Source organism: Talpa occidentalis, unplaced genomic scaffold, assembly GCF_014898055.3.
Source record: "Talpa occidentalis isolate TD23 unplaced genomic scaffold, MPIMG_talOcc4v2.1 talOcc4.11, whole genome shotgun sequence".
Classification (NCBI taxonomy): domain Eukaryota; kingdom Metazoa; phylum Chordata; class Mammalia; order Eulipotyphla; family Talpidae; genus Talpa; species Talpa occidentalis.
The window spans coordinates 97,642,041-97,656,555 of record NW_023601104.1 but is presented as its reverse complement, the minus strand read 5'-3'; the positions used below and the strand labels follow the sequence as shown (position 1 = coordinate 97,656,555).

The following is a 14,515-nucleotide window of genomic DNA, read 5'->3' as shown; positions in this document are numbered from 1 at the left end:
CTCGGTGCTTTTCCCCGACCTGTTCCTCCCGCTCAGCCTGTCCCTGCACCTGTCCCTACCCAACGCCACCTACTCATTCCTGGAGACCCAACGCCAGCCACCTCCTCTGTGTAGCTGGCTGCAATCTCTCAACAGAGCGTAGTCATTTTCCTCTGTGCCTCCAAGAACAATCCTTGCCAATTCCACTGAGATATTTTATCGATTCAAAACAAAGTGGCAGGTCCAGCAAAAATGACAGCTGCTCCTTGGAGCGCTTGCTTTGCCCAGGAGCTGGGCTATGCACGCCTCACCTGTAATCCTAGATAGCAGGTAGGTCCTCTCTATAGGAGCTTTGGGATCAGGGAGACTGGGTTGTAACTCCTAAGTCCATCATTTGCCAGTTGTGGGAACTTAGGGAACCTTCTGGGTTTCCCTCCAGTAGGGAAAATGGACCCGCCTTCCAGGTTTTGGTGAGGTTAAAATGAGCTCTTGGGAGAAGTCCTTACAACCTGGAGTACGTGGCAGGGGTGGAGCCTCCCGAAATGCCTCATGAGAAGCCAGCAGACAGAGGGCGTGTCTAGCTGATCTTTGCCTCCCTGGGGCCTGGCTTGAGGTTGGTGCCATAGCTGCTCCTTACCAGAGTGGCATATCCCCCCCTGCAGGGCAGAGACATCCTGGAGAGATATGACAGGGCGTTATGGGCTTCCCTCACCCCAACTTGCTAGCGCATGCCCCACCTCCACTAATGGAGAAAACCGTGAGGAAGGGCCATTCCGATTCCGTGCAGGGAGGCCCCACCTGCTGCCTCTCACCCCCATGAGGGGTGAAGGTGCTGCCTGCCGATTTGCCCAGGCACAAGGAAAAATTGTTCAGATCTTGGTGAGTTGGTGAGCAGGGGATGAAATGCTTGCGCTATCAGATCACATTCCTACAGGCTACCCTATTTCCTGCGAGACTGGGGTCCAGTGGCCACTGCAGGGGCGACGGGTGCCGCCGAGGTCTCTTGATTGCACAGCCTGGGGCTCCCTGACCAAATGAAATGTCGTGTGATACCTGCGTGCTGGGAAGTGGGGCTGGCTGCCAGTCTGGCCCCAGGAAATGGTTGTCTGGTCTCTGTGGACCAGCTGCTGGGGCCACCACTGGCCGAGAAATCCAGAGGAGCCGCGCTGCCTGCCCCCCCACCCCGGGGTCCCTGGGAGCTGGCTCTCACCTGTGCATGTGAGCTGGGTGCAAAGTGCACCCCAGCAGCGCTGCCTTTGGGCTTTGGTTTCTAGGAGACAGGTTTCTGTTCAGATGGGTTTGCAGGGCAGTTCCACGGGACGGGAGTTGCTGCACTCGCAGGGACGTTCCTACAGCTATTTCTACTGCTGCTGCTACCACTAGTAACTGGAGGACGCGCCCTCAATATGACAGACAGCAGAACCCGCGCAGGTGCCAGAAAATCCTCTTAAGCACTGCCACTAGGATGGAGGTGCCCTGAGCAGGCGGGACCCCTCCTTCTCTTTTCCCACATGTACTCGGGACAGCAGAGAGGACAGCAGGGCGGCAAGGGGTGTGCGCCTGATCCTGTGGGGGAGGTGGCAGGTGCTGCCCATCCTGGAGCAGGGGTGGAGGTTCTTCTGGGGAATGGGGAGGGGCCTCGCTGGACCCAGAAGGGGCAGAGGAGGGGCGGGGTCTGGGACTGGCCCTAGCTCTGCGTCAAAGCACCCTGTGGACTTGGGCAAATCACCTCCTAGAAGCAGTGGTCCCTGCCTGCTTTGGGGACTTTTGTGACCCTTCCACTTGCCTCAGGTTGGGTGTCTTTTGGTGAGCCCCAGAGCACGGGGAGGCAGGCTGCCTCTTTACAGCAAATGGGGCCCATATACGCGGTGCACCTTGGGAGCCAGGACTCTGGGGACAGGAGTGGGGAAGGAGCAAGCCACTCTCCTGAAGACGCTAAGGAACTCGGGGAACAGGCCGCAGGCGCCAGGGCATTGGAGGACAGGCGGTCTGAGGTCTGAGGGAGGCGAACCCAGAACCAGAAGGGTGCCCGGGCTGGCGAGAGGACTCCTAGGTGAGTCACAGAGGAGGGTGTGGGGAGGGGTGGCGCCCGAGGGTCCTCATCACCACGCAGGTGCCTCGCAGCCCAGGCCACCCGCAGGTGCTCTGGAAGGTGGGAGAAGCTGGAGGGGGGTCAGCTAGAGACCTGAGCTGCCGAGTGAGGAGCCAGCCCGGCGGGGGCAGCATGCCCAGCGAGGAGGCCGCTCCTGCTTCCACCCCGTCCCCTCGGTTCCCCGAGTGCGCACGTGGGAGGGAGCGGGTCCCACACACCCACGCGCCCGCAGCCACATTCCCGAGCTCGCGCTCCCGCCGGGCCGGCCCATCTCCGCGCGCCTGTGGGCACCGCCCCGGGCCTCCTCGCCGCCACCTGCTGCTCGGGAAAGCGCGGGAGCCTCCGGTGCCTCGGTCCCTGCCCGGCGGCCCCCACCACCCCCGCCCCCAACCAGCCGCCCCGCCGCCCACCCTCCAGGGCCAGGCCGCGGCCCGGCTTCCTCCGGCCCCTCCCCAGCGCAGGGCGGGAGGCGGAGGGAGGAGCTCGGGACCAGCCGCCCGACCCCCCCGCCCTCCCCGCCCTCCCCACCCTGCCCCGCCTTGCCCCTGCCCTCCCCTCTCCTGCCCTTCCCTCCCCGCCCCTCCTCGCCCCTCCCCTCCCCGCCCCTCCTCGCCCCTCCCCGCCCCGCCCCGCCCCTCCCCTCGGCTGCCGCAGCCCGCCGTCGCGCGTCCGCGTGGGCTCCCGAGCGGGTCGCTAGGTAACGGGCAGGCTCCGCAGCCCCGCGGCCGGGGAAGCCCGCGCGCACCGTCAGCCGCGGCGCGGAGGCGCGAGGGCCGGGGCGCCGGACCCTCCCCGGCGAGGCCCGCAGGCCCCGGCTCGCCGGCGGCCCCCTCGCGGGATGCCTTAGCCCGGCCGGCCGCCGCGGCCGAGGGGCGCCTCCCTCGCGGAGACCGGGGCGCGCCGGCCCCCTCCTCCCCAGTGCGCGCGCCGGGGGCGCCTCGCCGCCGCGCCGCCGCCGGTAAGCCGCGCCCGGGGCCGGGCCGGGCCGGGAGGGCGGGCGCGCGGGGGGAGCGCCTCCGCCGCGGCGGCCGGCCCCGCCATGTGCTGAAGTTTCTGGGGCCCGGCGCCCCGGCGGGAGCGCAGCGCGGCGCGGGGCGCGGTGGGTGGGGCCGCGCGGTCCTGCGGGGCGCCCGCCGCCCGGCCCCGCGGCGCCCTCGGCGCGCTCTCACGCTCTCTCTCTCTCTCCCCGCGCTGCCTCCCGAGGTCCGCCCGCCGGCCCCCGGCGCGGGGCATGAGGAGCCCCGGGCCCGCCCGGACACCGCCCGGCCGCGCGCGCCTCGCCGGCGCCTGACGGGGACATGAGCGGCGCGCGCGGGCTCCGGCGCCCGGCGGCCAGCCCCAGCCGGCGGCCCGCGGCTCGGCGCGGCCGGGGAGAATGAGGCGGGAGCCGGCGGCAGCCTCCTCGCTCCTCTCCGCCTCGCCGCCCCCCGTCTCCGGCGCCCCGGGCCCCGGCCAGACTGTGCTTGTGCTGCGTGCCCCGCGCGCCCCCGGCCCGCCTCCGGATGCGCTGCTCGGTAAGCCAGGCCCTCGCCTCGGGAACAAAGCCCCTTCGCACGGCTGGGAGGCTGCCCGGAGCCCCCCGTGCGCCCCCGCCCAGACCCCAGAAGCTGTGGGGCTCCCAGTGGAACCCCGCCACCCCCCTCAAACCTTGCCTGGAGGCTGAACTGCCAGGCGCCTTCGAGTCCTGGTGGTTCCTGGCCCCTGGGGGACGCAGGCAGATGCGGGCTTGACACGCAGGCCGAAGACCTGTTTGGTCTAGATAATGGTAAATGCAACCTGGGTTCACACTCATCCTGGGGGGGGGGGACTCTTCCATATATAGTAACCACGTAATGGGTGTGCAGGCTGTGCTGGGGAGCGTGCATGCCTCCAGACCACTCTAGGGACTAGCTCCTTTTCTTCCATGGCTCAGGTTTGGAAACTGAGGCCCAGAGAGGTTGAATGACTTAATCAAGGTCACAAGATCAGGAAGTGGGGGACCAGGGTGGGAAATCAGGGTGCTCTTTCTACGTTTCCACCTAGCTGATGCTTTTGCAACAAACACACTGCCCATTTCTTGTACTAGCTGCTTCCGTCTGATCGTTGTGTGCGTGTGCGGGGAAATACTTGTAACGACGAGTCTCTGCTCAGATGAAATATGTTGCTGGTGCATGTAGTTTTTGTCATCTGTCCACCACGTTGCTGCTTGTGCCTTATGCGAACTGTAAGTGATGAGGTTACTTCTCTTACTGAAGGGGTGAAAAATAATATGTGGCCGTGGTGCTCTCCTTCCTGATCCCCCAAAAGCTGGGAAGGGCAGCATTGGTTCCTCTCGTGTGCCCCTTCTTTGGTGTGTGTGCCCAGCACATGCTCATCCTCAAAAAGTGTGCCAAACCTTTCTGTGGGAGAGGGCTGTCCAGGCTACTGCCGTGGTTGTGTAAGGCTAGGACATGGTTACTTAACAGGCTCTGGGGCTGGCCCCAGATGGCCACTGTGCAGGAGCCGACCCTGCTGGAAATTTTCTCTTGGTGCCCATTTGCCAAGGCCCAGTGTCAGCAGGACTTCACACTTCTCAGCCCAGAGAAAGGGGGAGGAGCTTTAACGTGGCCAGGAAGCCTCCTACTTGTTCCCAACCCTCTGATTGGCACTTTGCACTGTTTGCCTGAGCACATGTGGGTCGATTCCCAAGCAGGAGTGAATCTTTTGGTCCTAGTGCGAATGGCTTGTTTAAGGGGTCAGCCGGTTCCCCGGGAGTGGGGTGTGGTTGTCTACACTACCGATAGTATAGTGTGGGTGCAGGGAAAGGCCCTTCACAGCCAGGGGCCTTGGTTTCCCTGTGCACAACAGGAGCAGGGTCCTTTGGATGACTCTTTGGGTCCCTTCCAGCTAAGCTGTCCCACCAGGGTGGGCAGAGTGGGTTACAGGACAGAACTGGCGTGTGAGCTGGTCAGACACATGCATTTGGACTAGTAGCTCAGGCTGACTAGGGTGTTGATTTCCAAGACGAGGAGGTGGTGTCGAGGGAGCTGAAAGATTCACGTTCCATCCAAAGTCGGTGGAGCAGAACCATGCTTGAGTGGATTATTTATTGAGTTAAAGCTTGGTGACTGAAATGTCTTAAGGGGCCAGGTGAGGGTGATGGGACAGGTCAAGCATTTCATTTGGAGAGTGACATGCACCCCTAAGGACTGATGAGCTATACTGGATCAACTGGGGATCCAGCACCAAGAAAATAGCAATGGGTGAACCTACCTGACCCTTCCAGGAAGAATCCATCATAGTGGCACAGCTCAAACATTGTCAGCCTGAGCAATGACTGCAGGTGAATCAAGGGTTTTAGAGTCTCCCCTCTCCCTCGCTCGCCGATTACATTAGTGATGGGGAGCCTGCCTCAGTGTGTGCCTAGAGGGACTGGGACAGAGCAGTGCCCCCCGCCCCTGGGATGTTTAGACGCCGACATAGTCTTTGCCTATTGATTATGATCAAGCTAAAGTCATCAGCTTGACATATAGGCCCTCGATGAGTTTGTCATCGGTCTTTTAGCGAGATAGATTAATGAAACCTCTGGAGTGCTGCTGAGCCGTGAATGAAATGGGTGCATCCCACCATTTTCCCCAGAAACTCGGTTCCCAGCGGGTTTTGGAAGTATTGGAAATTCACATTTTTGAGACGCTCACCGGGTCTGCGAAGGGCAGGTGATGTGTCTTGCGTGGGCATGTCAGTCTCCCACATTGTGTAGCTCCTCGTGACTAACTGAAAGGGTTTTGAATCAACGTGAGTGCAGGGAAACGGTTACTTTGCAAAAGGACAATGCCGTTACGAAAGGACCATGTTTTTGCCGAGGTGTGCCACCCTCGCCCGAGGCTGGACGCCACAGTAGAACGTGACTTGTTCTCCATGCTGAGTTTTTCATTCATCAGTTTTTTTCTTCTTTTTTTTGCCTTCTTTCCCCCCTGGCATGAAATTGTGCAGTCAAAAATAAATTCTCCCTTTTCAATTTGTCTTGGTCTTAAACTCATCTCTTTTCTAGAAGATCCCTAAAGCTGAGCTCTTCCACACTGTTTATATAATGGTATATTTATAAGATATATTTTAGGTGCCTTCGATTTCTTGGGGGCGTGCAGGACGGGGGGTGTATGTGTCACAACTGAATAACAGCAAGGAGCCCTTTCCCTTGTCAGCACCCATTGCAAGTCCCGAGTCCATATCATGAACTCTTTGGGTCCGAGCTGCCATCCCCAGCACTGTAAGCACCCAGTGCAGCATCAGTTCAAGGTTAAGAGTGTGTGCAGGTATCTCGGGGGATGTAGAGGGAAGGAACACCCTCCAGACACCAGGACACCTGGATGTGTGCCCAACTCTGCTGTCGATTGACTTTGTGACCTTGGACCAGCCATGCCGTTCTCTAAGTCTCAGTTTTCATATCTGCAAGGGTGTGCACGCTGGGTGCAGCACTAGGTATGTGTGCGCCTGTGTGTGTTAGTGATAGGTGATCCCTCCAACTTGCAGCTAGAAGAGTCCTCAGAGTTTGGATACAGCTGGTTATTAATAGCTCCGGAATGCTCGGTAAGTTAAGGTTACGTAACATCTTCAATTAGCTGTCCATATCAACAGTAAGGAACTGGTCATTCTAAAGCAGGCTACTTGTTATCCCGTAAGGGAGGGGGAAACTCTACCCTGAATTTGTGACAACAGGACTTGCATTTAAAGGCCATGATGCCAGCTTCTCCATCTGGGTCCTCCCATGGTAGAGTCTCACATTCCAAGGGGCTGGGCTAGAATGAGCCAGGACCCTCCCTAGGGTCCATGTGATGGGAAGCTCAGGACCGTTATGTGCCAGGTTAGTGGGGTGGAAGGATATGGTGTTCTCTCTGCAGCTTGGGGTCCAGGGACTCACAGGTCTTGTCTTAGCCTCTGTCTATTCCCGGAGGCACGGAGGGGAAGTATATAATTACTGTTTGCCATTGTTTTGAGAATGGAAAGGACTGGAATGAAGACCTTGAATGAAGGACTTGAACTCAGTTCAGATTGAGAAATGGTAAGACGGTGATAGATTTGACTGAGGTGTTTCCATGGAATTTTTGGGCAGGATTCTTCAAAATACCTAAGTCATCTGTTGTGGGGGGTCAGGTTCCCGAGTGAAGTTGCAGTCGCTGCCCGATAAAGAGGGGAAGAGAGGAGACAGCGGGAGGGAGGAGCCACCAGCCCCTAAACACTTGGTCCTCACAACTCTGCAGAGAGGGTCCACGAACCCTGCTTCTAGATGGGAACCCAGGAAAGCACTGAAATGTGTTGCTCAGACACCATTAATGACTGGCAGAGCTGAGGCACTTTCAGATGCACCTGCTGGGGCTCCAGGCACCCCACACCACACCTCATTTCCACTGTTGCTGCCGCATTTCTGGCAGCCAAGTGGTGGTCTTCACCCCGAGTCCAGATCACACCATGACACGCAGCAGAAAGCAGAAGGTGGGCCGTGAGCACAGGGAGGGGTGAGTGTAGAGGGATAGAGCTCCCAGCTTCCCGGGCATTTCGTTAGAACTGGGATTTCTTGTACCTCTCTGTCAAATGCGGTTGATTCCGGAGAGATTCACAAGTAAGCCAAATGTTGCCCCCAAAGCGTTAGTGTTGTAGTTTGGGGGGAAACTGAAATAGCTCCCTTAGGTGTGTGTCACCCTGGGGCTCCGCGGGAGGAGCTCACAAGTGGGCGCGCAGGACATGTGGCCAGCCTGCCCCTCCTGGAAAGGGCCACAGACTGTAAGTTACGTAACGGCTGGGAGGAGCCAGGGTGCCCCCACGGGTTAATCCTTGCCAGGCGGCAAACCAGAGGAGGAGGAACAGATAGGAGCGCTTAAAGGGTCACCTCCAGCTCTTAAGTATTTCCAGGACTTGGGAGGAATGTAGCTTTGGGAGAACTTTTCAAGCCGCCAAATACAGATGCTGTCACATCAGATATCTTGTGTGGCCTGCGGGTGTCCGCCCACGTTAGTGGAGCTGCGGCTGCTCTTGGCTGGCGGCCTGCAGGTTGGGACCAGTGTCATCCAGCAGCACAGGAGACTCCAGAATCCCGCCTGTAACACACGACTTACCGAGAGGAAAGGGGCCGTGGAAACACTCCAGCCCCCTCTCCCGGCCTCATATTCTATTAAGTACTCTCGACTGGCTCACCAGCTTATAATCCTCCAGGCCTGAGGTTGGCCTTGCCCAGGTGATGCCAGTGGGGTCTTGCCCAACGGGAAGCCCCTTACCTCTCTGCTCAGGTTCCTAGGCTGCTGACAGGCCAAGACCTTCACATTTTGGTGATTAACATGAAGAGGGAGACGGAATGAGGTAGACTGAGGTGGATAACTCACTTGTGGTTCTTCTGTCACCTGCAAAATGCCCAGACAACTGAGCAGCTGGTGCAGAGTTTTGATTTGGTACATTACATTCACCAAGTAGCAGCACGAGTCTCCAACAAGACCCCTAGCGTCTGTACCTTTTGCCCCCCATCTTGAGAGAACAGAAGGCCGGGCCAGATTGCTCTCAGGTGTAGCTGTCAAATAACAAGAAAGGCAAAAGTGGCTGTCAGGGATGGCAGTGGCATCCGTCGTCTCTGATTTGTGATGATTTTGCACGTTATCTGGACACGGGAAATAGAAATGATTTAGCATCGTTTCCAGCATCAAGAATTACTGGTGAGTAAACACACTGAAGAATTTTAGATGCTTGCCCGTGGCCTCACGACAGGGGCACCCGCACCTGTGCGAGCTCACCTGGTGGACTGAGGGTGAGATGCTCGTGCTGACTGCACTCTGTGCTTCGGCAACGAGCCTCGGCCAACCCGAACCGCAGGGTCAGAGGGCCATGTTTAGGGGGTCAGTGTATTCCCAGCTGGCTCCAGTCCTTAATAATCCATGATGAGCTGTTGCGTGAATCTCTTTTAACCTCCTGAAGCAGAACGGCAAATAGCAAATAGCCAGGGACCTCATGTTTTTCCTTCACTCCAGGTTTTAGCCTGCAAACCTTCCCAACACACCCGTCCGGTCCTGCTCCCCCCTCAACCCCACGGCCAAGGAGTCTTGATTTCTTTCAATTCAGAAAATGCATGAGTGTGCCGATATCTTCTTGTGATCAATATTGACAAGCCCTATATTTCTAAATAAAGTAAATGTCCCTGGAGAACTTAATGCACAAGCTTAAAGTGATTTCTGGACACAGGGCGTTCCCAGTCACCTGCTCTGTCAATGCTGCTAAAAAGCCAGCCCAGCCGTGCAGCGCTGAAACCTAAAGGCAGAACAAGAGCAGCATCCTGTGCTCCTCCAGGAAGGGGGAGTGGAAAAATACACTTGGTTTCTCAAAGGAAATGTTGAGTCTTTCCTCGTCGGTTTTACTGACACGATCCACATTGCCTCGCTCTGAAAATTCCCTGTAGGTGCTGCCGCCGCCTCGGCTCTGGGCTGGCTGTCCACGGGCCTGCCCAGGCATCCCTGTGGAGTGTGAGAGCCGCTCTGTCCATCTGCCCAAGCACTGGGGTGTGCCTCCCTCTGGTGCTGCCTGATTGCTGCGGCCCGTCAGACCGTCCTTCCATCAGATGGGCTGGTTAACAGTTTAACAAAAATGTGTCATGCTCCGCTCCACTCTGGCACTGCTGGCGCTGGGGCTGCTCTGGTGGACAAAGGCCACCGTGTGTCCACGCTTGCTCCTGCTCCCGCGAGCCTGGTTTGCCACCCCTGTCCGGTCCATCAAAATTGAGAGGCAGTTGCCGTGGGGGTGCCCAGCGGCTGGGGGAGTCACGGGCCCACTTGCCAGCCTGCCTTCTGCCTGATCTTGCTGGGGGGCCTGGGACCAGCTTCTGTCCTGCTCTGTCCTCTGCAGGGTTCTCTGACTGTCAGGTGTGAGGACCAGGTTTTGTCCTTCCATGAGAACACCCAGGAGCTTCCTAGAATAGATTCCTGTGCCGTGTTGCAGATTTGTTGAATCAGAACCTCCATGGGTGGGGAGCTAGAAGCTGTATTTTTAATACCCTCCCTAGTAATTCTCCTCTGGGGTACAATGAATTTCGGGAACCACTGGTTCTCACAGGTAGTTGATCATGAATGCCCCTTCCTGCTCCCAAGTACTCAGAATGGGGTCCCCTCCCATGATGGCCACGTGGTCTCTCCACCCACCCCCGTGCCACCCTCATCTCTCTCCTACACACTCTTTCTGTGCTTCCTCCACCCTCTGCATTTCCCAGCGGGGGGCCTTTGAAAGGATGGTGCCCTCCTCTGCCAGAGCTCTGAGGGCTCCCTGCATTCCCAGAGCAGTGGCTGGGGGTTTCCGAGGGACTTGGGGGCCTTGAACATTTGGCCCTCGGTCTGCCACCTGTCCGACCTCCTGCCCCTTGCCATGCGGGCTTCCATGCCACTCCTAACACTACACAACCACCAGGCATCCAATGGGAGAGGCTGTCGTACCTGGGAACTGATGGGGCAGGGCGCTCGGAGGGTGGGGATGAGCCCCAAGGAGCTGCCACTTGTGGCCCCATGGACCCTTTGAAAACCCAGACAGACAGATGCTCGCAAAATCCATCAGGCATTCTGTTTCCAGGCCTTCTCCCCTGGTAAAAATGGATTTGGGAGCAATTCTTGAATTCTGGACACCCCATCATTGGGCAACTCTTCACTGGACTGGACTGGATTGTCAAAGTGGATCAAGCAATCTCATGTGGAGTCTCTAGATACTGGCTGAACCCCAACTTGGGTGGGTCTGTTCCTTCAGCCACCATTAATCCTAATAGCTATGCCATCCCTCCTCTTCCTTCCCTGAATGTTCCAGGGCACCAGCGACATTCAGGCTCCATCTGTGCTAGACCCACAAGACACAGACATAGCAGCTCCAGAGGACAGAGTCACCTCTGTCTCACCTCTGACGCCCACTTTCATGCCCATGGAGTGGTGAGATAGGATGGTGTTCACCAAGGAAGAGGCTCTGGCCTGTTTATCACGAGTGCTCTCCTGGGGCCTGGGTTAAGCAAACTGCACTCAGAAATATTGATTGCACGGTGTGTAGGCGGCAGAGAGAGACACCTGATAAGATACATCTCGGAGGCGAGCTGGAGGGCCACCTGGGTGTAAGTACACAAGACAGAGGAATCTTTTAGACGGGACACCTTATAGTGCTGTGCGTGCAGGTGCTGGCTTGGGGTCCCTTGAAGCCAGTCCGCCCAGCAGCACACCAGCACGAGGAAGGCCAGGACACAGCTCAGGTCCGGCCCCTGGTTGATGCTTCTGTTTGCCGCTCACGGAGGGAAGCATCGATCTTGCAGATTCCCGTGGTGAATGTGTCAACCACACCTCTGCCGAGAGCCATCAGGCAGGGTGGTGTGGGACGTGACGGTAAGCACGGTGTTCCCTGCCTTCTGCAGACAGACTCCATCGTGTTACATAACCACCTGTAACTGACTAGCGTGTTTTACCTGCCGTGACGAGGCCAAGGTGCAAAGGTGGGTTGGATGGGGGAGCAAGGGGCCTCTGACTTGGGTCTTGGAAAGTGTAGGAAGTTGTTGAGCAGAGACAAGGGGCAGAGGCATTCCAGGTAGGAGGGTCTGAAGAATATGGCCAGGTGTCACAGGGGGCTGCAGGAGCATGATGGAGAGGAGTTTGCATCTATCTCACCCAAAGCCAGTGGCTCTGCATTCAGGGGTGGTTTGTGTGTTACAGGTGAGAGAATCAGGGGTGCTTTGAGCGAGGGTGGGTTTTATAAAGCTAGTTGGTGGTCCTCTTTCATCCTCCCAGTAACTTCTAGACCCTGGTGAAGACATGTAGAATGTTCTAGGGGATGTGCTGTGGGAGTGGGCATGATTGTCCAGGTGTGACCTCCCACTTGTCTGCAGCTACTGAGCATCCTTCATGCCCCGTGGGCCAGACCCCACACCCTTTCTGAGCTTGGAGGAAAGCGAGGTAGCCGCTGGCTCTGGCACTTGCTGCCCAGCCATCATGGACTCCGGCCAACAGGAAATGGAGCGGGCAGTGTCCCAGCCTGATTCACCGAGCCGTGGGTCTCCCTGCGCCTCTGCAAACACATTCAGGCTGCTCCTGGCCTAAAAACAATGCTCTCAGACCTACATCCACAGCTGAGAGAATCCAGGGCATGCGTCCGCCGGCCAGCTTCCCTGAACTTCCCCAGCAGCGGGCTTAATGGTCAAGAAAGGGGGTCATTGTCAGGGACAGAAGCCTGTGCTGCTTAGTGATGGTTTGCTGGGAAATCAGCATGCTGGACAGGACGACTGAGCCCTGCAGAGCTGGCTGGGCAGGTGGGACGTGATGAACATCCCAGGGGTCACTGGTGCCTGTGCTACTTCTGCCCTCCACCTCCACCTTCTCATTGCTAAGGGAGCAGGAAGTTCTTAGCTGTTTCTGGGGAGTTTGGCCCTGGTAAAGAGCCTGCTTCTGGGTGGGCTGACTGCCAAGTCACGCCAAGGGCAAAGCATCTCAGGCAGTTTGAAGAGCTGCTGTGGGGGTCACCGTACAGGAATATGGACCCTGGAAAGGAATGCCCTTCTGCCCCCCAGCTCATTAGCGCCATGGGTGGGTCAAGAAACTGAGGCTCAGAGAGGTGAAGTGAGGTCGCATAGCGAACTGGTGTTTAATCGGGTCTTCAAGTCATTCTGGTATCGGTCATGATCCTCGAGACTGGCCAACGTCCAGAGTTGGCAGAAGTCCATGTGGAAATGGACAGTGTGTACTCACACTGCCTCGCTGCCAACCCAGCATGGCATGCGTGGCTTTCTTTGTCTTTCTACTGAATCCCATAAATACAGTGTTTTTTCCCATATACACAAACCTATGACAAAGTTTGATTTATACATTAGGCATGGTAAGAGATTAACAACTAAACAAAATAGAGCAATGACTCAAAAACGTGTTGTGACAAATGTTACCTGCTTGTGCCATCTCCTAGCAGCATGTCCCTTTGTCTTCCCTCTTGGCCCCCAGGCTGAGAGCCAGGGTCCTGGGCCAAGGAAAGGGCATTCCTTTCCAGGAGAGGGCTGGGCATGAACTCCTTTCATTTCTACTTTTGTGGATGTTTAATGCAAGTGGAGTGAAGTTATCAGAGTGGGTTAGCCTGGTTCTTGGGATCTGGGCATGGAAAGAAATGAGGCTGAGGTCTTTGCTTGGAGCTCTGGGTATCACGACAAGCCCCTTCAGTTGTCAGGAAAGCTGGGACCCTAGGGCCTGAGTTTAGCCCAAATCGCAAGCAGTACCTCCATCCCTGTCTCACTGTCTAGTCCCCGAGTCTCCAGCACCAAGGACAGAGCTCTCTTAAAGCCTCTTAATTGCTCTATGCCCCTTAGTGGATTAGTAGGGGTGCAAAGAAGGGACATGTTTGCCGGTGAACTGGCTGAGCTTCTGGAGCCACCTGGCCTCCCCGGCTGTGTTTCGCCTTATCCAGTGTGTCCTCCTAAATGCATGGAAGTTGCTGGCAATTCTGCAGGCTGACATAAGAACAATAAAACCTTCAAGGCTTTATTAGGCAGATATATAAGTACTGTTCCCTTCGCAAACATGTCCATTGCAGCCTCTTGGAATGGGAAGAGATTGTTGGCAAACTTTCCAGATTATTACCCTCTAACTTGGTAAATATGTGAATTATATCAGTAATCTTGGGCAGCCCACACAGGATTGCAGTTTGGGCAGAAGTAATGTACCTGCTGGCAAATTTCACAGATTTCATCCCTCTATTTTTATTTTTAATGAAAGAAGAGAGCACACAGAGCTAGAAAACCTACCCTCGTGGGGGGGATGCTGAAATGTTCTGGAAATTGTACGATGTCAGGTAGGTACCCAGGACGATTATGATTAAGATATTGTGAACATTTGACCTTAGTCCCTCTTGCTTTCTGGCCAAGGCATAACCCCTCCCAGACTGAAATGTCAGCTCGTCAATGAGATTGTGATTAATGTCACAACCACATCCAGAGGGCACGAACCTCTCATTTGAAGGTTCTTAGGGTCAGCCCTGGAGCAGCCGCCTCACCGTGTGACTCAGTGACAGGTGACCTCAGGATTCCCAAGCCCTGTTTGGTCTTCTGCACAGTGGCTGTAATATAAATCTGCCCCAACTTCTGATGGGGTGATGTCCTGATAAATCCTTTGTAAGGATGTAATGCACCTACTCCACCTTGCCCGTAGGTTAGGCAAGCCTGCTTTAAATAAGCTTGGGACCCTGGCATTAGCCTCCAGTTGCAAAATCATGTAACACACAGCTCATTTCATAATAAAGTGTTGAACAGCTCATGTAATTGATTGAATGTTGTGCTTAAAAGAACACAACACAAAACAAAAACCCAACAATGCCCTAGCTCAAAATTCTGAGGTGGTTTCTACAGAACGTGTATTGCTTTTGTACCGACTTAAAGTGGAAGCATCGTTATGTCCAACCATCATACGTCAGGGACCATCTGTGATAGCAATTATGAGAACCACAGCTTTTGTACCCTGA

General features: G+C 56.4%; 1 protein-coding gene across 2 annotated transcripts in view; it reads left to right on the top strand.

Annotated features, from left to right (window-relative positions):
* Positions 1 to 2,010: 2,010 nt before the first annotated feature.
* The window catches only part of TUNAR (TCL1 upstream neural differentiation-associated RNA), a 39,978-nt gene continuing 27,473 nt past the window's right edge, over positions 2,011 to 14,515 (top strand). Inside the window, exon 1 of one of the 2 annotated variants that reach the window (XM_054692650.1) lies at positions 2,011 to 2,032. Coding sequence is in view for 1 of the 2 variants with exons in the window: in XM_054692647.1 (XP_054548622.1) it covers positions 3,574 to 3,585 (12 nt within the window). In the remaining variant the exon portion in view is untranslated. Of the gene's footprint in view, positions 2,033 to 3,555; positions 3,586 to 14,515 lie in introns of those variants that run through there. The other variant, XM_054692647.1, reaches the window with a different exon arrangement.